The sequence below is a fragment of the Eleutherodactylus coqui genome, chromosome 1 (assembly GCF_035609145.1).
Source record: "Eleutherodactylus coqui strain aEleCoq1 chromosome 1, aEleCoq1.hap1, whole genome shotgun sequence".
Classification (NCBI taxonomy): domain Eukaryota; kingdom Metazoa; phylum Chordata; class Amphibia; order Anura; family Eleutherodactylidae; genus Eleutherodactylus; species Eleutherodactylus coqui.
In genome coordinates, this window is record NC_089837.1 from 135,973,575 (window position 1) to 135,996,984 (window position 23,410).

The window sequence follows — 23,410 nt, forward strand, 5'->3', positions numbered from 1 at the left end:
AGAATGGACATGCTGCATATTCCAGCCGGACTTACCACAACAGATTGGCTGTCCCGTGTGGATGAGATTTCTGAGAAATCTCGTCCACATGGCTGGCTAATCCCAAGATTAGCGGCGGCGGGTGGATTTGCCGTGGCGAAATTCCGCACGGCAAAACCGCGGCAAATCCGCCCTGTGTGAACCCACCCTTAGAGTGGAAGTCAGGTGATCGCTGCAGCCAAGTTGGAGGCCACAGAGACACCGTCCGTTCTCCTGGCATCAGTACTCAAGTCTTCGGTGCCATGATGCCAGAAGTTTGGGATGGTACGGTGATGCTGCAGACCCATTGTATTTACAGAAGTCGGGTGACTGCTGCAGTTAAAAAAAAAAAACCCAAAAAACCAAAAACCTGAAATACTGATGAACACGCTTGTGTGGCAGTAGCTTTAAACCTTCTTAACCAGGTGAGTATTCACAAGCCAAATTCAAGAGTGGATCTTAAATATGAAGGATGTACAAAACTTTCCATTATATTTTTTCTGACAATCAAAACCAGGAATAGGAAAAACAAATTCTGCAAAAGGCATCAGTGTAAACAGTCCAGAGTCTCGGTCTGTAGTTTCAAGTGATTATGTGTCAACATTGAACAAACAGGAACAATTAGCAATTAAGATAATGCATTGTCACTCAACATTAGCCTGGGTTCACACAGGGCGGATTTGCTGTGGTTCTGCCACGGTTTGCCATTGCATATCTACACTGCAGCAAAACCACTGTGTTTTTCCGTACTGCCGTAGTGCGGAAATGCAGCTGCGGGGCGGTTTTTCAAGATGCAGCATGTCAATTCTTTTGACTTTCCCGCAGCACTTTTTTGTCCATAGACCTCTATGAACGCAGCAAAATCCGCTGCAAAAGTTAAAAAAAAGCGCTGCGGAAAACGCTTGCGGTTTTTACGCACGGAAAATTCGCAAGAAAATACACAAGACAAAAATAACCTTTGAAGCGCAAAAAATGCAGCAAAACCGCAACAAATCCGCCCTGTGTGAACCCAGCCTTAGAGCTTTGTTATTTAATAGGTTTCTATAGGAAGTTTTCCATGGGACGACTGTCAGGCGCCCCAACATTAATCGCTCTTGTGCTTTCATACAGGAACGACGATTGCTCACCAAAGCGTTGCAGAGAACACTGGAGAGCTTTTCTGGCCTACATGAACCACTTCCTGTCTAGAACGGACAAGCCCCTTTTTTCCCCCCCTTCTTAGGGAAGGTAAAAACCAAAACAGAGATTCTCACTCCCTTACCCTGTTGGGTGCTGTGTGAAGGTATCTAGCGTTTTATAAATAAACACACATACACTATATGGACAAAAAAATTTGAACACTGGATGTTTTTCAGAAAAAAGTGCCTTATTTGCCTATTTAGTAACGTGTCGGCCCTTCTTTTGTGTGTATTACAGCGGCAGCACATCGCAGCATACTTTCCACAAGTTCTCTGTAAGGGCTCTTTCCCACGAGTGTGTATCGGCTAGCTGGTTTCACGGTCAGCCGATATACGCTGTGATCTGATGCATTGGATTCCAATGCCACAGATCACATGGCCGTATTCTGCGATGTAAAAGCGCCGGGTACTTTTACGTCTGGGGAAAAAGAGAACTATCTTTTGGGCCAGAATACCTTGGCCCAAACGTCAGATTTGTGTGCCCAAATCGAGCTTTTATGCCCCAGATTGTAGTGTAAAATGTCAGCTGATATACACTTGTGGGAAATCAAGCCCCAAGTCTGGGCAGGAATAGCTCACCATTCCTTGTACAAGGCTGTGAGAAAAGATTGTCGTTTGGATGGCGGTGGGTGGCGGTGTCGTACCCGTCGCTCCAGTTTGTCCCACAAGCGTTTGATTGGATGAATGAATAGTTATTACAAAATGAGCAGCTTTTTATTATACCCATGCCCTTCCCAGCATGTCGTTCGGCAAACTCAGTATTTGCATATTTGTTGATTGTCTGCAGTGTCCAAATGCTTGTGTGTAATGTAATTATATACAGATATAAAATATTTTATATATAAGAGATCGAGATCACCTATCACCTCTCAGTTTGCGCATGAAGCATCTACCTCTTGAGGTTATTGTGTGACTTCATAGCTTAGATGCGCGCAGCCTATAAGATGTCTGGGGTTTGGATACTACTCAATTCCTTTCTTTGCTAAGAAGGAAATACTATTATTATATATCACGTTCTTGGTTATTCCCCAATTCCCAGCCACTGTCTAAATGCCTCGAGGCTTATCTACATGGGTGATATTTCCACATGAGTTCTCCCAATTGCAATATGGATGGAACTTGCGTGGGAAAAGAACCTATAAAGTTAAATGGGTTCATGCACACAAACGAGTCTCGCACAAGACTAGAGTATGTTACGGGCAGCGTCCCGCGCATCAGACAGCATACTAAGTGATCACATGCTGAGTGATGCAAGTTGTGCATGCTGCATTGTTTCAGCTGCAACTCGCCCTCGTCTGTGTAAATGCAGCCTAATATGAATTACTACGAGCAAATAAGTTTCTCCCTCGGACATGATGTAAAAACAAATGTCAGCTATCCGATGAGCATTAGGTCGGTCCCCACTACCGGATTTTAATTGCGGATTCCCTAAATCGTATGATCCGCGGTAGTACTCCGTTCAATCAAACACATTGGATTACACAATTCCGTGTCCGGAAGAACAAGACTCGTGGCGAATGTGCCAGTCCAGAGAGTAAATCATTTATTCCACACATTCCAGATAAATGCACAAGAGAGGAGTTTTAACAGTTGTAAACTATTTATTGAATATTTGCCACCAAATATTGTTAAATACATAATCTTGCAGCTCTTCGGTTTCAAGTTAAAATGTCAGAAACAGAACACCAATATTTACAATTCTTATAAGGAATGTTATATAATGACACATTAAGGCGTAAATTCTTTTGGCTTATAATTCTGAAAAGAATGATAATAGCAAAAAGTGATGCAAAATCTTCATTGTGAGATTATGATAAGCTACAATAAATCTTACAAAAATATGGTGTAAGATGGCAATAATCCCATTAAACATCCTGCATTTATGTCCCTCTGGCGGAACTGATAATTTATACAGTCAAAACTTAATTTACATAAAAGTAGCTCTGTCCACCACTTAAAATTACAGCGCTCATTCATTTACACGTTTCAGGCCACAGTTTTAAAGGTCTGGAGTATCAAGTTGGTTTGATGAATTAGGCGGTTGGCACTTATAAATACATTTAATGCCCTGCAAGAGAAAGATAAAGAGTCAGATACATAATAGAGATAACGGTGGAAAGCAGCTAGCTGTTCTATCTAATATATTAGCGTGTCTTTCGCAGAGGTCATTGCTCTCCGATTGGACTATGACATGAAAGCTTCATCCCACCACCCACCAGCCAGGAAGATCAGTGCCTGCTTCTACCAGGTAACTAAGGCTTTTCTGGGAGCGGACACATGCGACATGTACGGCAACCATCCAGCGGTATGGAAATGCAGGTCAAGTTCCGCCAGAGAAAGCCAGAAGAACATCGGAGGAACGGAGTGCAGGCTAGAGTTTAACTGGCAGCAAGGCGGTGTGTCAGATCTAGTAGGCTTTCTGAACGAAACTGTAGACCACCAAACCCCTGATTGTAGGTATAGGCGAGGAGGATTGCCTGACTCCTACCTCCAATAGACACTATGCCCATGGTAGCCCAGAAACATATTTCTATAATATATATTAAAATATATACACAATATTTTCCAGGCATATACAAACCCAACTGAGGCCAAAAGGAAGGGCTTCTCTTGGCCCCTTACTAGTGAATGAGGGCCTATTGATACATTTGGCATACTCACATGGAGCTATACATGTGTATACTCCCAATGAGGAGTACAATAAATGCAGTGGCAGGTTAGTTTTAGGCCCCATTCACAAAGAAGTATTCGGCATCGCTGTATGCAAGCCAAAACTAGGAACGGGTCCAAAATGCAGAATAGGTGGAAACTTTCCATTATGCCCTCTCTGTATGTTCCATTTGCAGCTTCAGCTCACAAATAAAGCTAGAAAATGGGCAATAGAATAATGCCAATGTGAATGGGGCCTTGAACATGAGCTTTCCCTGTGGCATGAGATGTCCAAATACCTATAAATGCAAACAATGTGCCCATTGCTGCACCTATAGGTTCATGCGTAGGGTAACCGTTGTGGATTCGCCATGTAAAATTAGTCATCGAAAATCCCTAACAGAGGACAGTATTATAATAGTATTCAAAAAGCCTAAAGTTATACAAAAATCTGCACAGATTTATAACATTCAGTATGTTCTATATGTAGCCCATTGGTTACAGAATTTTGAAGCCAACTTTACCCCATTGCAATGTATCTGCATATAAAGCATTTCTGTTTTTAGCATGAAGGATTATATGGATATACCATGTGACGCTATGGAACCAAGAAGTGCATTGCTTCTAGCCTCCAAGCTCGACACTGAGGGGTTATTTGGTGGATGCACTCTTAATACTCTGCTATAATAGAACACACTGCAGCAGTTCCAATTATTAGTTCTTAACCCTTTCCAATCCACTGTCTGACCTCTGAAGACATTATGATTTAAGGCTGTACAGCTCCGATGTTGGAAGACGTCCGTTGGGGTTCTCTTACTGTATATTGCCAGCCTCTCTGCTATCGGGGGCCTATCCAACGTGTCACCTCATGCAGTACTGGTTTAAGCCAGCAGATAGCGCCGTTTTATAACGGCAAAAAAAGAGCAAGCCCCCTAGGAAAACCAGGATACAAATTGGATTGGAAAGAGTTAATGATACGCTGGTCAACAAATGTTTACAAAAGTCATGTTACTGAAATAAATGTAGTTATTTGTTATCAATTTCTATGTGCTCAACATGAATATGACAGTCAAAATGCAAAATTGGCTCTTTTTTTTGTAATCTGCAATAATTGTTTACATCACAAAATACATGCCAATAGTAATAGGCCGATAGTTAGTACCTGTAAAAAAAATCAGGTCATAGACTACGTCTTAGATATCTTTGCCTGTCTCTTGTCCAGCTGTGCGGGAGCATCACTGTGGAGTGTCCGGCCGTAGTCAGCCGGCAGCACTGTGGAGTGTCCGGCCGTAGTCAGCCGGCAGCACTGTGGAGTGTCCGGCCGTAGTCAGCCGGCAGCACTGTGGAGTGTCCGGCCGTAGTCAGCCGGCAGCACTGTGGAGTGTCCGGCCGTAGTCAGCCGGCAGCACTGTGGAGTGTCCGGCAGTAGTCAGCCGGCAGCACTGTGGAGTGTCCGGCAGTAGTCAGCCGGCAGCACTGTGGACCATTTTCCCTGGTATCTTTGTTCCATTGTTTCGATATCTTGATGAAAATGTTCGCCATGTTCATCACTAACCATATCACAGCTATCTGGAGAGAAATCCAGATGGGAATGAAGGAAGTGGATGTTAAGAGCCAAATTTCTTGTATTAGTTCTTTGTAGTTTTCTGTCCTAACATTCCTGAGAAATTTTGTAGACACTAGGAGAAAAGCATTCCATGCTTGTTTCCCATCACCCTGCAGCAAGTTGTTGAACCGGTCATCTTTAAAGAGCTCTCGAATCAGAGGACTCACAAAAACTCCCTCCTTAACCTTTGCCTCGCTGAGTCAAGGGGATTTTTCATGAAGGTATCGAAAAGCTGGCGAAGTCCAGTCCATGGCTTTCACAAAGTTCTGCATCAAATCTAGTTTGATGTGCAGGGGTGGTAGCAGGATTTTGTGAGCCTTGACCAGAGCTGGGTGCTGGATATTCTTCTCTCCAACTGCTACATTTTGTCTGCGAGTCCATTCCTTCTGCAAGTAGTGCAATTCCCTTGCTCGGCTATCACACTCACATAAGACATGTATTTTGTATATCCCTGGTCCTGTAAGCACACGGCTTCTGTCTGGCTCAAACTGTAACTGTAAGGGTGTTGTTACAGTCCTACTGGATAAATGTATATGTTTAAAACACAGAAAACGTACTATATGAAATATCTGCAAAATCGGGGCCAAGCAAAAAAATTTTCATGGTCATATTCATGTTCAGCACACCAATATACTAAGACCTTTTAAAGTCAGCAACAATTTCAGTGTTGACCAGTGTACGTTGCAGCCTGGAAACACCAGTGCCCTATACATGCAGGGACCAGCAATACAGTGCTGTCCAATCTCACCCTGACCATTACACTGTGGAGGAGGAGTTTAGGTAAAAGTACTTACTTTCCATCTTTAAAATAGGTTTTGAGAGTATCACTAAAACTTTTAGAATATTTTACAAATTCTTTCTTTTGGTGCTCGAGCGCCTGTAAAAACAGAATAGGTCAGTAATGCAAAACAATGAAATCTCTTAACGTTGTTCATTAACACTTCTGGCTTTGACTGCGCATTACTTCTCGGCTGGAATCGAACATGCAGTTTTTTGATTTTCAAGAACCACACAAGACACCATTGGTGTCTACATTAGAACATATACTGTCACAGATAACAGCAATGCTGCACCCATCGTGAGGCATCCTCACACAACTGACGTGCCACATGTGGTTTAAGACAGGACATCACTGAGGCTTGTTACAGTGACCCTTGAGGCCTGGACAAAGAAAGATGGCCGCACAAGCTTCTCTGGCTACCTGACAGACGAATGACACATACTAATGCACAGTGTGCAAGACACTACGCCAGCTTTGATTAACCCGTTAAGGACCAAGTGCGGTAAATCAAGCAGGAGCAGGTCAGGTTTGCATTGGTTAATTCACAGCCGAGAACCTGGAGAAGAACGAAGAAGCGGTTTTTAACTGCTTCTGCGTTCTCCTTTCTCGAGTACACAGTGCTCAGTGAGCGCTATGGACTAAGAAGTAAAAGCGGAAGTATTACTTCCACTATGTGATCCAGTGATGGGTAAAATTCCTAAAGTGTCTGGTCCTTAAGGTACAAGTACAAAACAGCTTAGCCCTTAAGGGGTTAAGCACTGCTGTCCACACGAGTAGTTCTGGCCAGTCAGAGCAGCATGTAATGTCTGACTACTACGCATTGGTAGTCTAAGAAGAGTTGCTGCCATCTTTGTCCAGGCCCGGATGGACACTTTCTGTATCCCAGACCTCAGCTATAAATGCTTACATGTTACTTTTGTGACTATTACCCCCCCCCCCCCCCCCCAACAGGCCTGACCCCAGAGAGCTCAGTGTGGATCTTAAAGTGTACTCCATCTACAGCTATTCCGTTCTGAATTAGGCCAGTGAAGATACAGGAAAGGTACGGCTGTCACCACAAGGCTTTTCCTTCCTCCCCCGCTGGCACCAAGGCAAGTGTTTCTGCAATATTCTGGATAGTGACAGTCCACAACTGCAGAATAGTGAAGCTTAGAGGAAGTCCACCCCGCTGATGGATTCCCAGTCCGGTCACATCATTCACGCTGAACTGGCATGGAGCAACGGAACAGAGAGAAGGGCAAGGACACCTGGCAGTAGTCTGGCCTCCCCGGACCATTCCTTATTACTGGATGAGTCTAATCCCTTCATGGCTGGCACACAGACGTTCTGTATGGTTACATATAGAGGATATACCACATCCACCCGGATGAAACGCTCTTTGCTTACATCTCAGAGTGTAGTTTGCTAAAATAAATTTAGGTGAGAAACCAACTCCAGCTATTGATGAACTTACCCTACGGTTCTGGTATTGATACTTTTTGAAAACATTGTTGACTGTGTCAAGAAGTTCCTTTATTGCACTAGCAATGTCCCTGTAAGTAAAACGGTCACATTTAATATAAGACACGCATTGCTAGATCTAGGAATGAGGAAATAGATATAATAAAAGCCATAAAAAGCTGAAAGATATTGCCTGCTGAAGTCTTCCTCTCCCCACCCCCAACAAAACAAATGGCACACTGATAAAGCGAATTGGTCATTATCTTTTCACAATCCTGAGAGCAGCACGAGGTAGTAACAGGCAAGCCGATTACAATGACGTCTGCTGTATGTATCCGTGCAGTAGTTTGGGAGAAACTTGCAGTTTTTTTTTTTAAATAGCAGTCAGATACAGAGGACTAGTTCTACATATTCAAGAGCTGCAGCTACTGACCCCCACCACACTCTCCAGCCAATGACAGACAGCCCTCCTTCTATGCACAGTAGTGGGTTGAGAGTGGTCAGTTGCTGGAAGTTGAGGTGGGTGGAACTGCAGCCCATGAATATGGAGGACTACTTCCTGTAGTCCTCTGTGCTGCTACTAATAATGTCCTTATGAGCAGACATATCACCGATCAGCATGCCCATTCCTTGGAGAAGGCTGTGAAAAAATGGCATCAGATTCTCTATAAAAGGGGTTCTCTCACAACTGACTTATGACAAACCTACGGGATAACTGATCAGAGTCTGACCAGCGAGGAGCTCCTGAAAATAGGAGTCTTGAGTCCTTCTAGTCACTGCACTCACCCGCTCTGACATAAAGCATGAATGTAGCAGCGGTCGTGCAAGCGCAGCACTGCCCCATTCATTTCAGTGATGACATTAGATGAGTAGAAGCTCAGCTATTTCTGTCAGCTCCATGGAAATGAATGGAGAGGCACGAGTGCCCATCGCTTCACGCAATCTCCTCCTCAATGGAGGGAGCCTGCAAGGAGGACGACTCTGGACCCCAGTGCTCTACAGGTTTATAGTCCCTTAGGTACGCCGAGACCAATGCAGTCAGGAGGGAAGAAGGTAACAAAAGGAGATAGAATTCACTATATGTAGTAGTTGCAGAAAGCCAGGCTTATACCCACTAACTGCTATGTGAATTTAGTAGGAAGACATACTATGTCAACCCCACACATCCATGATTAATACTGTAACAGCACCATTTCATAGGAAAGAGAAAGCACACAAGCCATGCAGAAGCCGATGTAACACTCACTTGATTGTCTGAAGGAACCGCACTCTATCGTTGATCTCATCAGGTATTTTGCCGAGGATCTGTTTAAGTGCCCGTGCCTTCTCATTCAATTCCTGGAACTCTGGTTCAGGCCTTTCAATCATGTATTCTAAGTGCAATACAGAAACAGTAAGAGCCAGTAAGGTAGAACGCACCTTCACATCCCTCACAGCGTACCCGGCTGACAATCGCCCGTGACCGTGTACTGTCATCCCATTAGCGGCATCCCTTATTAGTTTCTGCATACCGACCCCAGAAACCAGTGCTCTTGCATTATTTGGGCGACCCCAACTTATCAGTAGAAGGAACATTTCCTAGATCGGCTTTTTGTCTCAAAAGGAAGAAATTAGTTTGTAGTTATTGGTCATAAATCCAAAATGTCCCCACGCAGGGGGTATCCATGGTAAATCACATGCTGTGCTAGTTACGTCACCCCCGTCTGTACCATGACAGACTTACACATACGGTTTGTGAGCAATGCCATACATGTACAGCATTGTAGATCGTGTCGGCTCAGGCTCCTGCTGCAATGGTGTGGGCTCCGCTCCAACAGCAGGAATTACAGAAACCGCAGATCCCCGCTGTTAACCTCTTACATGCCGTGATCAATGTTGATCACAGCATGTAAGCCATTGAAAGTGTTAGCCATCACCCCTCCGCTATCCAGACACTCTTATTATGGCCTCCAGGGCTGCCATGGGGCTTGTGATAGCCAAGCAAATATGCATATAATTAAAAAAAATAAAATAAGTAATTCTAAAATAAAAATTATATATCCATAACAATCCGTACAGCAAATTACACACTTATACCACATGAAAAAAACTATTTCAGGCAAAACAAGCCAATAGGTGACTGAAATATCTAAAAAGTATATGCCTTCCAAGATTTTACCGATAAAACCCAAGCTCTTTACACAATAATGTCCAAAAAAAAAAACACGCGCCATGTCCTTGTATGGCTATTTGGGCTAAAAATAAAAAAGGTTACAAAGTTGATATGAAATTCCCCCCCAAAAATCATTGCGTTCTTAAGTACCACACTAAATCACTTCCTTAAAGGGTTAAAAGAAATCATGAAAGTATGCATTAACATACCATATAGCTTGCATAGTTGTGTGGACCCATAAAGGGATGCAGGCGATCCCTCGAGGTACAGATACAGGAATTATGTGGACAGAAGAGATCCAACCCAACAAGAACTGCCAATGAGGGCATAAGGACCTCAAAAAAATAATTAAGGGTGTGTTCACACGCTGCTGGGAAACGTTTAATAGGAAAATGAATCGGATTAAAGCAAATCCTGTTCACAGAGGAAAAAGAAATAAATAGTGGATTTTCTGCTGTAGCGGTACTGTAACTCTAACCTGCGGTTTTACTGCGTTTCGGCAGCGTGCATGAACACACCCTTAGGCTGCGGTCACACGGGGCGGAAATCTCGTGGTATGACTGCAGCGGGTCTGCACGTAAATACTGCGAGATCTCCACCACAGGAATGCAGCTTCAGAGCCCACGTCGTTCGCCGCGCGTTTTGAAGCGGCTTTGTCGCCTGCATTTCACTGCGGTCATCTCTCCCCGTAGAGAGGCCGCTGAGGAAATGGCGATACAATTGACATGCCGTGGCTTTAAATTCCACATGGCATGTCAATTTCAGTGCGTCTTGGCCGCAACAGCTTCTTTGTAGCGTGTGGACGAGATTTTTGCAAATCTTGTCCACTTTGTTAGTTAGGCTCGGGCTTAAGATTGCCTTTGGAATTTCCGTGCAGAAAGTCTACACAGAAATTCTACGGCAACTACGCCCCGTGTGAACCCAGCCGTAAAAAACATTGTCTGCTTCATGCTGCCCTAACCACGCACAGCATGAACCCGGGACAGGGACACCCGTTGCCCCGCAGGGGTTTTCCTTTTAAAGCACGGTCATTGCATGATGACCACACTTTGTAGCTGCAGACGGCACCGCCTCTCCCCCAACAGCCTCCAGGCGGGGGGCGAGGAGAGGCCTGCGAGTGAAGGATGGGGCTAGAGCAACAGTTTTGTCCTAGCATCAAAACCACCAAAAGCACGGCTGTAACGGACCAGTGGAAATGCTGCACCAACTGCTTTCACTTCTCGCTTGTCATTCTGTTTCTGCAGGCATGAAAACAGAAGTCCTTCACTTGTGACTGCCTGCTTACTATGAATGGAGGCAGGCGGGCACGATCCCCAGCCCACTCCGCCTCCATGCAGTCAGCGCTGCTCCTTCCTGTGTACAAACGCAAGAACAATTATTGCTGGGACGAGCTGTCCCGTATCTGTTGCCCGACAGGTCGCCCCGTGTAAAAAGGCCCTTTGCTCCGATTGTCCTAAATTGTGGTCTTTTCCAGAAAAGGAGTAATCAGAGGAGTCCTCCTGCTGCGGCCGGTCCTCTAACAGCCAGGAGGGGGACATGGCAGATCATTTATAGGGGATCTCTTTATAGAGTGAGCAATATGGGACATAACGGAATCAAAGAGAAATAGCAGGCAATAGCGAGGCTTGGCCGGGATGTTTTTGGTGCATTTTCTATGTATAGCGCTTCCTTACATGGTTCATAAGCTAGAGGTAGTAGTTGTGGGAGCGCTGGAATCTGTACCCACCTTCTACATCATCAGCTGCCATACGCAGAAGAGATTCTGTAAAGTTTACTTCCACACTCTTCTTTTCGAGAATTTTTGTAATAATATCTTGTGTGAGCCCCGGATTCTCTTTTTCTGCCTGAAAAAACAAAAACGTAGACAGAAAATAATCACTGCAAATAAAATATATGGCACAAAAGCACAATTCCTTCCATTGACTACACTTAAAGAGGGTTTACTGAGCTTTAAAGGGAACCAGTCATCATGCCTGAGCCCCTATGTCAGTGGTGGCGAACCTATGGCACACTGTTACGGGGAGGGGGCATTATTACTGCTGGGAGACAGCTGGGGGGGGGGGGGCATTATTACTGTTGGGGGACCGCTGAGGGGGCGGCGGCATTATTACTGCAGCGGGGGCCACTATTATTACTGCTGGGGGGGGGGGGGGGGGGGGTCGCTGGGGGTCACTCACACTGGGGGCCGCTGTGGGATGTCACTATTAATCGCTGGAGGGGGGGGGGGGGGCACTATTATCGCTGGGGTATGTTTACATGTGGCGGAATTGGGCAGGGCTGTTTCAAAATAGACAGGGTGCAGATTTTGACTGCTTTTTGGATGTGTAAATGCTGCAGAATTTGCCACAGAAATTTCCGCTGAGGACATTCTGCAGCATTTCCACATCCAAAAAGCAGTCAAAATCTGCACACTATCTATTTTGAAGTGGCTCGGTCCTTTTTAGAACGATGGGGCTAAAATCATACATTGTGATAAGCCCCGCCCCTGACATGTTGGCACTCTGCGGTAAATAAATGTGTTTTGGGTTTCAGTTTGGACACTCGGCCTATAAAAGGTTCGCCATCACTGCCCTATGTTATGGGGTAAGTGAGGGAATGGCAAGTCCGAGGGGCTGTGTTTGGTACTTACCAGGTGCCCCGTTCCAGCACCGTGTCCTCGCTCTCTGCCATAGACACCTAGCATGCACACCCTGCCAGCTGAGAACAGTCCTATTGTGTGTGCATGGCAGCTTCGCAGGGACACAAAACTGGAATGGGGTGCCCAGTGAGTATTAAACACAGCTCCCCAGATGCACTGTTCTCTAGCAGTTTATGGGGCTCAAATGTGATCACAAGTTCCTTTACTTTAAAAAAAAAAAAAAAAAAAAGAGGGCGAAGGGTGGGGGGGGGGAGCTTACAAATAGTCCCCAACAATAAAAAAAACAATATTCCCCAACTAGTGACTGGGGAACTACATGTGGCTCTCAAAGCGAGTCCTTGGTTACCACCATATGCTCTGACGATGTATTGTACATTACTACAGACCCATCCTAACCACCAGTTTGGAGGGTCACTAACAACAGATTTTGAGTAGAAAATTCTTGCAGATTTAGGACTTCTTGTTCAACATTTAATATGCCTTTGCTCCTTTTTTTTTCCGGCTCCTGGCCATCACTAAATGTGGGATGTAGCTCACAGGGTACAAAAGTTTGGTGTCCTCAGGTTTAACCCATCAGAAGGCAATTATACCCACTTTTCAAGAAAAAAACAAAAAACAGTTTCTTTCATTGGCTCTCATTTACTTCTACACCTCGATGAGATCCCATCTCTCCACTATAAGACCACCCACACCAAAGGACTTCATTACAACGATTGGCTGAGTGGCCATGTGATGAAGAGGGATGATCAGAAGCCAGTGGGATCACACACACACACGCAAATTATATATATATTTATCACACCTATCTATGCGCACACACACACACACACACACACACACACACACACACTATATTTATATCACACCTATCTATGCACACTCACACACACTTCAAGAGCAGCAAACATCCAGATCATTTTATGGTGAAGAAATCCATCCCACATGCTGTAGAAAAAAATCTGCAGCATAAATTGACCTTTAATGTGGATTTTAAAAGGAGCCCGTCACCTGCCTAAAGCAACAAACTAAGTTGCGCTGCGGTTAGGCGAGGGGACGGAGCTGGGTGCTGTATTTTTTATACTTACCCGCTTCCTGCTGTTGAAGTCCGGACGCCAGAAGAAAATCCCCTGTGCACATCCCCCATAGACTTGTATAGGAGAGCGTGCACAAAGGCAACTCCTTAACGCCGACCGAGCAACCAGCTGATCACCACTGGTTCACCATCAGCACCCCATGACATCAGCCAGGAAGCCGTGTTGGCCACGCAGCCGTAGAGCCAAACTAATTTATAGCCATGACATACATGGAGCGGATAGGTTTGGCAGAGCCAAGGTTTGCATAGGAGGAGGATCCTAAGTGGGGGCTATTCCCATCTATGATGTCCATACATCCCAATAGGACACACGGACGGGTATTACTGTAATGAGACAGCCCTTTGTCATACAAGAACTAGATAGCAGGATATAGTTAGAAGTCTAAGCAATGTTTTCCCTTTTGACCTCTGTTACCAGGTCACCCGCCTTGTTGGCCATCTAGCCGCTAACCTTATAATCCGGTGGGCCGCCACCATCCTCCTTCCCACAAGGCCAAGACAAGGTTTCTTATTTAGAAGACTGCACTAGCTGCTCTCTACATCTGCTTAATAACTAAATTTATCTAAATAGTCAGTGTTTTAGGAAAGCAGTTGAAAAATGGGTGGCGTGGGGTCAGTAACGCTAGCGGATTAATAAGAGTGATTCATTATCTCTGCCAGCTTTAGAAAAACAATTTGCCAGATCTAAAAACACAGCGCAGGTCACCTTGGCAGATATACAGAGGTGGATCTGCCCTGCGGGTCGCATGGGAATGCTTTAATTACATTTGCATTTCATCTGCCTGATTAAAGTTCTCATATGGGAGGTGGAGAAATGTTTGAGTAACTTTTTGCACAATTCTCAGTTTAACATTATGTTGCAGCCATTCACCTCGTTGGTATATGTACAAATCAGTAGATATGTAAATGCTACATAACACAGATATATAAATGGGCAGAATGCACGCGTCCCATCCAGCCAGCTGATTATTACCCTTGCAGAGTAACAAAACAAATTATCCTACATTTGCAAATCAAAATGCAGAGATTTTGAATCAATCGGAGTACATTGCACAGATCGGGCATGACAGCCATGCAAAAGGGAAAGGAGAACGAAATCCTGAACTTCGTCATGGAAAAGCTGTATTAGGCGTGCGCGACTACTGAAGTGCAACAGTACTTTCAAAAAACATTTGACATGTTGAATGTTTTGATTGCTGGGGGCCCCAAGTAACAAGACCCTCCGCAACTGCTAGAACGAAGCAGCTGAAGTGCCGTCACCGCTCACTAGCTCAAGACACGCTCAACAGAAAGTCTATGAGACAGTCTTCAGCTAGCGAGCAGAGACCGTGCTCGGGTGAGCGTTTCAGCTGCTTAGTTGTAGCGATTGGCGGGGTAGACTCCACACCCGGACCCCTAGCAATTAATTTTTGATATGTCCCTATATGTCAAGTTTTTTTTTTGTAAGCAGTTCCTCTAACTATAGAATGTGATATTGAGTAGATGGTGCTGGGATGTAACACAGCTAATGCATTCATTCTGGAGTAATCCGTAACTGTACTTTTAGTTTTAAAAGGGATACATTAACACACACAAAAAAAAAAAAAAGATTGTTGACGCTGCCATTAAAAAAAAATCAAAAAGGCTTTACATGCATAAAATTGCTAAAAAGTATCTAGTCATATACGGCTCTCATAGAAATTAATAGGAGCTGTTCCTGTAGTTACAAGCATCAGCCACTACATAGGGGTCGGAGCAGCAGCTTCTGCTCTGACCCCAGTGTATTTGCAGCATTGTCAATAGGCACACAATCAGCTGATTGGTCAGGGATACAAGTGGCAGACCCCAGCTGATAGGTCATCAATAGTTCACCCGTAAAAATCCATTTAAAAGTTTTTTCCAGGAGTGAACTATTAATGCTCCATCTTCAGGATAAGTCATCAATAATAGAAATGTGGGGGCCTCTCTGCTTGGTATACCCGCCAATCAGCTAATTGGAGTGACATTGGTGCTAGGGTGAGTGACTTGTGTAGCAGCTGTGCCTGGTATTGTAACTCCGTCCCATTCACCTCAATGGGACAGAGCTGCCTCAGGCCACGATGAACGAACGTGACGTCACTGGCCCAAAAAGAGTACGCGGCGCTCACCCAACTGCTGTGGCCTCTTCAATCAGCTGATCAGTGAGGATCCCCAGAGGCAGACCCCCACTGATCCCCAGAGGCAGACCCCACTGATCAACTGTTGAGGATAGGTCATCAATAGTTTAGTCTCAGAAAACACCTTTGGGGGGGGGGGGGTTCACTGACAGATCCAGAGTTAATTAGCTGACCCCCCCCCCCCCATACATGGACAGACCGCCTAGATACTAAAAGTACTTTTATACAGAACGGTTATCCTTCAAAACATCTAAAAAGTAAACGATAATTGTTTGCTAAATGCGAGCCAACGACAAATGATAATCATTCACTTTTTGTCCATTTTATGCTGGGATTAAAAAAACAAACAAACAAAAAACCAACATTGTAGGCTGGTTTAAACAGCGCTCATTCAGCTCCTCTCATTCACTTATACAGCCAATGTGAAAGACTGAACGATGCTCATTTGAATGAGCTAACGATGTGTCTAAACAGGCCGCAGGAGAGCGAAGGAGCTGGCGGTGACATCACTTACTCAAACCATAAGAATCTTCTCTAAAAGGGATTTCCTGGACGACAATATTAATTACCTATCCTTAGGAGAAGGGCTCAATATCAGAGTGGTGGGAGTCTGAGTCCTGGTACCCCCACCACGGAGCTGGCCGACTTACCAAGAACTACACCATATTTTGCTGTGCTTGGTACTGCAGCTCAATACCATTCAGTAGCGGGCCCAGCAAGAGGTATGAAGACGTGCCTGGTAAGCACTGAAGGGGACGTAGGATCCCAAATAATAAGAGGTTGATGGGCTATCCTAGGACTAAGCATCCATATCATAGCAAGAAAAGCTGTAGGCTGCCAGTCCATGGGCGAGATGTCATAGCGAGATCCGTGTCGATAAATCGCCTGCAGAGCTCACATGACACACTCTCCATAGGATCGCTATGGAAAGCGACGTCCGATGTCCACAAGCGGAGAATCATAGCGATTCTCTGCGGTAAGACCATCAGTTAGGCTCATCGCGGAGACCTTACAGTGCCCCCCCCCCCTCCCCCACGGTGGAATATCGGTAGCAATATTCCGTCACGGCCGTGGATAGGGGGGGGGGGGGGGGGGTATTACTGCATGTACAAAAGTCCTAAGCAAAACAAGACAGTATGAAAGCAGCAAGCAAATATTGGGCATGGTCTTTAAATGAAAGACTTCTGACTTGACAAGAAACCTCAGAGGTGGTATATCCTCAGTTTTTGTCATGCCCATTGGCACAAACTCATTGTTACTGTGGCTTATTATTAAAAAGGTAGAAACACAAAAAATGCAGAAACCAGATTCAGGCAATGCAAAGGGATGTCATACAGATATACATGCATTAAAATTAGTCTGGACACCTCATGTGAAGAAGGCTTAAAATTGGCAGGCTGCAGATGTAAAATCCATAGGGGTCAATTCCAAGTGGATCTTTATAAACCACATGCATGAGATTTGTTAAAAGCTCATCCATATGGCCTGTATTGGATATCTAGCCTTATACCGTGAGGGGCCGCTCTGGATGTCTATACTAGGGAGCAGCGCTGTGTATTACAGTGGGGGGCCTGACACTAGGTGTGTAGGCTCCCTGGGAGGAGAGATGGCGGGTGTACATTATGCTGAGGGCAGTTCTCTGAAGGTGCGTTCAAACGTGGAAGATTTGATTCCCACAGAATATGCGCAAAAAAATCCATACCAGATTTTCAATTGAAAGTGTGAAATCTGCGGCAGATCTGCACCAAAAAAGGCAGATTTTCCTCACAAAATCTGCCATGTGTGAATGCGCCCTATAAGTAGTTAATGTCAAACACGCAAAAAACAAAAACGACTATTATGTGTGCAGTTACATTTGACTAAAAAATGTAATTTGGCTCTAAATTCTTCACTTTAGAAGTCAATGTCTCGCAGGGCTCGGTGCCACGTATGACCAGAGTATCCCTCCAGCTGCTCCTCTGGGTTACTGGTCATCCTCCACCGCCTCGGTATATATCATTCTTTACTTCCCCTCGCTCCCCCTTCCTGCTCGCTTGTCACTTATGTTATATTAGCCGATGTGGATGCTTGTTGCTGGACGTGCAGGTCCTGGATCACGCTGGCAGCGCATCAATCACCCATCAGAGAATGAAACTTCCCCCTTCTCTAACTTTGTAGCGCTAACTGATAGAAGCAGTTGTAGCCAAAACCTGGACTGTGAAAAGCCTCAAAAGGGGAATACAATAATGTATGTTTTTGGTGATACATGCATAGCTGAGTATATTCAATGGGTATACTAAGATCACAAGTTATCCCTCATCCACAGGATAGAGGATAATCTGCTGATCAGTGGGGCCTAATGCCCACGGCATGCAGTGTACACGCTGCAGATCTAAGCTTCAAATCCACAGCGGGTGCACTGCGGATCGTGTTGAAAATGATTTTTCAATAATCGCAGATCCTGTGTTTCTTCCACACTGGTGTACGCGGATTCCGTGCGGAAATTAAAATTAAAAAAAAAAAAAAAGGGACAAGAATCCAAACCCCTCCCAACTATGTCCAGCCTATTAGCCAAACCCTAGAAGCCATTTTGCTTTACCATTGCTGAGAGCAAGATGGTATTTGCTGGAGAAAATCCGAATTTTGTGCTGTCAGGGCTGATTTATGACCTATTTTTCGATGAGGATGAGCTCTCTGATATGGAGGAGGAAGACAGGGAGCCCAAGTCAAAGAAATTACGCTTTTGGGTGCAACCCATTGTGCAGAAGCACCCCCTCGAAAGGGTCATTTTGCCACCCTCTTCCAAGACCTGCGCAGGCACGAAGAAAAATGTTCTTCCTTTTGTCGCATGAGTGTCCAGTCATTTGATAGGCTGCTGGAGCTGCTGCGTCCTCACATCTATACATCTTGGTATAACAAGATGGCCGACAGATGTTTCTGGGAAAACCCCTTTTCCCCAACCACCAGGCTTCAAATCCGCGCATGTGCCCCACATATGCATTTAAATGTATTTGCGGATCCGCGACTCCCATAGACTTCAATGGAGCAAGATCCGCGATGAAAATGGAGCATGCTGCGATTTTAGATCCGCGACGATAGTAAATAAATACCATAAAATCAAATCCGCGGATCTAAAAATCAATTGCAGAAGCTCCATTCATGTCTATTGGACACCGTTCCATGCGGATTTCCGCGGCTCAAATCCGCGTGGATTCCGCAAATAATCTGCCCGTGGACATTAGGCCTGAAGCTCTCACCACAGAGAAGCCCACTAATCCTGAGAACAGGGGTCCCGTGTCTCTTATCCTCCTCGCTGTAGGCTTACTGCAGGAGGCGTGGGGCAGTAAGAGCATGAATGAGGTGGTCATGCAAGCACACTGCTACTCCTCCATTCACTTCCAACGGGACTGCGGAGGGGCAAGCGTTTGGGCATTTCCATCAGCCCAATTGAAAATAAAGGAATGTTGGCTATGCATGCTCGGCCAGCGCTCCATTCATTCTGTCATCACTGCGGTGATAAAAAGCAACTCTAGAATGACAGGCAGTGGGCGACCCTTGTTCCCAAGACTAACAGGGAGACCCCAACTGATCAGCCAGTTATCCTATGGAAAAGGGATAACCTGTGATCCTGGGTCAACCTCTTTAAGGACCGGCCTCACTTACCTTTATAAACGCTGCTCGAAGAGTCTGAGCTGCTGAAAGGTTCACACGCTCTAACTGTGGGAAGAAAAAAAAAAAAAAAAGTTAAAATGCTAACGCCTCAATAACCATTTACTTTATGGAATAAAAGCGGCTGCTTTGCGAATACATCATAAAGCATTATAAGCCCCAAAATACACATTAATAAGCCCAACATTCCAGGCCAAAGTCTTGTCATGAGATGCTGTGGTGTAAAAGTTATTGCCGAATATGCTTTTATCTCAGAAAGGCAAATTGCCTCATATTTTACCAAAAGGAAATAAAAGGTTTTTTTTTCCTAAAACGAAAGAAAAAAAAATAAATTCTATTCATTCTTTCTTATGGTTTCTGGGAAAGCTGGGTGATTATTCTGCAGAGCTGGGTGACAACCAATAATGTTACCCACGAAATTATGTGATCATAATGACCAATTACTGCAGAATTTTTTTCTATTTGGTGGGGAAAAACCACAAATTAAAGGGCATCTCATTCCTCATCTAAGCAGCACGATCATTCTGCGCTCCGAAGTGCCTTCCTGCAATCATTTACTGCATTGCAGCTCAGAAAGGTGAATGAGATTTCCAGGGTTAGCAGAGCAGTGAAACGTCTCTATCTGCAGAGCTTGCATGGCACACTGTGCTGGATGGCGCGTCCGCACGGTCACGTAGGGAGCCGCACCGCAAGACTTATAGCGGACGAATAAGCACAAAATGAAATATCCCTCCATCCAATTTTGCAGCATCTGCATATTTCGGTGTCTAAGCAGAAAAGGAGCCGCCAAAAGCAATGCGTCTAAATGATTTCCTATTGGAGAGCGTTCCGTACAGATGCACAAGCATTACCAAGCAGTCTGTTTACCAGCTGTCCCAAAAATAATACAATGGCCGTTCCCCAAGCCAAAGCTCAGATTGATTCAAGTTGGAGACAGCGCACAAATTGAAGCTATAATTTTACACGCAGCCTTTTGTCCTCGTACACTCCCACGGTGCTCGTAAATCACATTTATCACATCACAGGAACCCATAAAAAAGGAAAAGCCAAAGCAAAGCAGAATTATCCCTATAATGCAGGAGAAAACTGAAAAAGATGTTTTTTTTTCGTTTTTAATCCCAGCGCAGATCATAAGAAAAGATTGTGGCGCTTTGTTTATAGGACGCGCTACACGAGCGGAAGCATTTGTATAGTGCTTAAACCCCGGCAGATTACAAGGCTGGAGATGGGTCTTGCTGGAAGGGGCCACCGATTATCTCCTCTAACAACGGCCTTTATCTGGATAGGATATAGGGAGAAGCACTCTTATCAGGTAATTGATCATTTTACGGCCGCCCTATAACAGATGGTTTCCACTTAACAGCCCTTCCATCTGCTCTTTTAGTTTTCACCAGCACTACAACTAAGATACAAAGTTACTATATAAGGCCGCCTGCAGACGAGCGGGTCGGATCCGGCGGCGAGAATTCTCGCCGCGGGACCCAACCTGAGCGCCTGCAGAGACGAGCGCGTACTCACTCGCGCCCGGCAGCCCCGGCTCTTTCATGTGCCGGCTGCCGGCGCATGCGCAGACCGGAGCCGGCGGCTGGGTGAGTGACGTATCTGTGCGAGGCTCTGTGAGCCCCACACAAAAATAGGACATGCCGCGGTTTGTTTGCCGCGTGACATTTCGCGCGGCCAAACCGCGGCCGTCTGCATAGGAGTGCGTATTGTAATGCACTCCTATGCAGGCTTTGAGCGGCGGAAATCCCGCGGGATTTCTGCCCGTGTGCAGGCGGCCTAACTCTAGAAAGGGGTGGTTATTACGGAATCTGCATCCTTGGTATAAAAAAAAAAAAAAAAAAAAAAAAAAGGCCTTGAGGCTGAGTTCACACACGCTGGAATACTGGCGGATATTTAAAAAAAACAAAAAACGTGAGATTTCCACCGAGAAAGCGCTGCTTCAAACCTGAGGCACAGAGCCGTGGGTTTTGGAGCGGCTTGGCTGTGCACTCTTCTGTTGTGGCTGGTGCTACCATAGAGGAGAGTGCGGCTGCAATGGAAAAAATAAAATTTGAACATGCTGTGGCCAGGGAATCCGCGGTCCCACGTGGACAAGGTTTCTGAGAAATCTTGTCCACATTGCTGGCTAACCCTAGGATTAACGGCCGCAGGTGGATTATCCACGGCGAAATTCCAGACGGAATTTCCGCGGCAAATCCGCTCTGTGTGAAGCCAGCCTAAATGCTTAACAACGGTCCAGAAGTCTGCCAGCACCTATCACAACGCCATTTACGGCACGGACGCCCGCACCTAAAGCGACCCTCAAGTATCAGGGTAAAAACTCTGCCCTAGTACTGGTATTATTGCCTTCAGTTCTCCTCTGCAATCCTTCTGATCCACTAGTTTCTGGCCCAATTTTCAGGCCATCCAATATGCCCAATGGAATCTCTACCCGATGGTGTTAAACTGCCGATGCACTATACCTATTCTCTAAATGGCCAGAGTTAGTCACATGATCATCACTGGCCAGTGAGCAGTGTGCATTAGGTATTTGAAAATTGCTGCAGTCATCTTGGACAGCCTGGAACCAGCAGATCAGAGGGGTAGCACAAAAGAACTGCTGCTAATATAGCCCTAGATGGCAGGGTGTCCACTTCTGTCCCAAAACCAGAGGGTTGCTTTAAGGTGTATTCCCATCTGAGGCATCCACCAGATATGCCATAAATGGTGTGCGTCTCAGAGGTACAAGCTGCACCCATCAGGCAGGCATGGGAGATCTTGTGGATATGCTATAAATGCCCATCATGGGGTATGTTGCATACTGAAACAATCTTGGTCATATCACTCTGCATGTGATCAAGATATATTGCTATGAAATCACAGGCGCAGCACCCGATACAAACTAGGGGACTTTAATCCCCTAGTGACAGAGCTTTTTTCCTAATCCCTTTAAAAAAAAAAACAACAAAAAAAAAAACACGTAACTCCTTTATTTATCCATCGCCGTCACTGTATGAGGGCTATTTTTCAATGATACTATTAATTGTACCATATAATGTACTGAAAAAAATTTTAAAATGGAGGAAAAAAAAACAAAACAACAACATTCTGCCATTTTTTGGTGCATCCTGTTTCTACGGCGCACAAACTGCAACAAAAACGACCTGATATTTTTATTCTATGGGTCAGTATGATTACTACGATACCAAACTTATATAGTATTTTTTTGCTGTACTAGTTGTAGTTATTTTTTAAGATATTACATTTTTTAAAATTATTTTCTGTGTTCATTTTCTGCGCACAATAACTTAAATTTTCTCTCGACACAGTGAGAGCTCATTTTGTGCGGTATGTCCTGTCGTTTCCGTTGGTACCATTTTTGCGTACAATTGACTTTTTAGTCGCTTTTTTTTCACATTTCTGGCGTTATTTTTTTTAAATCTTTTGGACGATGTTGACCGTGCGGGGTAAATAATGTGCCACTTTGATAGATGGGACTTTTACGGACACAGCGATACCAAATAGGTAATTTTGGTTTTCAGAAGGCCCCCGGCTGCCATGACACCTGCATGGCTCCCCCAATCTCACCGCGGGGGGAGGAGGCGTACGGAAACTTCCGAATATCAGTCAGGGGATTTAAATGCCGCTGTCAGAATTGACAGCGGCATTTAAAGGGTTAATAGTCGCGATCGCCACGCGGCCGATTGCAGATATCGCCCGCGGGTGTCAGCTGTAGTAAACAGCTGACACCCACACTGTATGGAGGGAGATAGCTGAGCTATCTCCCTCCATACACATCCTGCAACGGCAGGACGTAACACTATGGGGCCGTCACTAAGGGGTTAAGCCAATATGTTCAAAGTACCAATAAAACGTTAAACTAGCTTTACAGAGAGAAATATAATGAAATTACCCTTGTCTGTTAACCCCTTCCTGCTCCAGGATGTACATTTACGTCCTGGAGCGTCGGGGTATGTATGCAGAGAGGTCACGGGCGTCAGATGTTTAGTACAACTGACACCCACGGGCAATAGCCGCGAACGGCCGTTCGCGTCTATTAACCCTTTAAATGCCGCTATCAATTCTGTGA

At 45.1% G+C, this 23,410-nt stretch overlaps 1 protein-coding gene across 1 annotated transcript in view; it reads right to left on the reverse strand.

The window, feature by feature from the left end:
* Window positions 1–2,719: 2,719 nt before the first annotated feature.
* PDCD10 (programmed cell death 10) overlaps window positions 2,720–23,410 on the reverse strand; it is a 37,171-nt gene continuing 16,480 nt past the window's right edge. The window contains exons 3-8 of the mRNA XM_066600728.1: window positions 19,333–19,386; window positions 11,551–11,668; window positions 8,919–9,045; window positions 7,686–7,764; window positions 6,246–6,328; window positions 2,720–3,264 (exon numbers count right to left, since the gene is read on the reverse strand). Of these exons, the coding sequence (XP_066456825.1) occupies window positions 3,183–3,264; window positions 6,246–6,328; window positions 7,686–7,764; window positions 8,919–9,045; window positions 11,551–11,668; window positions 19,333–19,386 (543 nt within the window). The 3' untranslated portion in view covers window positions 2,720–3,182. The remainder of the gene's footprint in view (window positions 3,265–6,245; window positions 6,329–7,685; window positions 7,765–8,918; window positions 9,046–11,550; window positions 11,669–19,332; window positions 19,387–23,410) is intronic.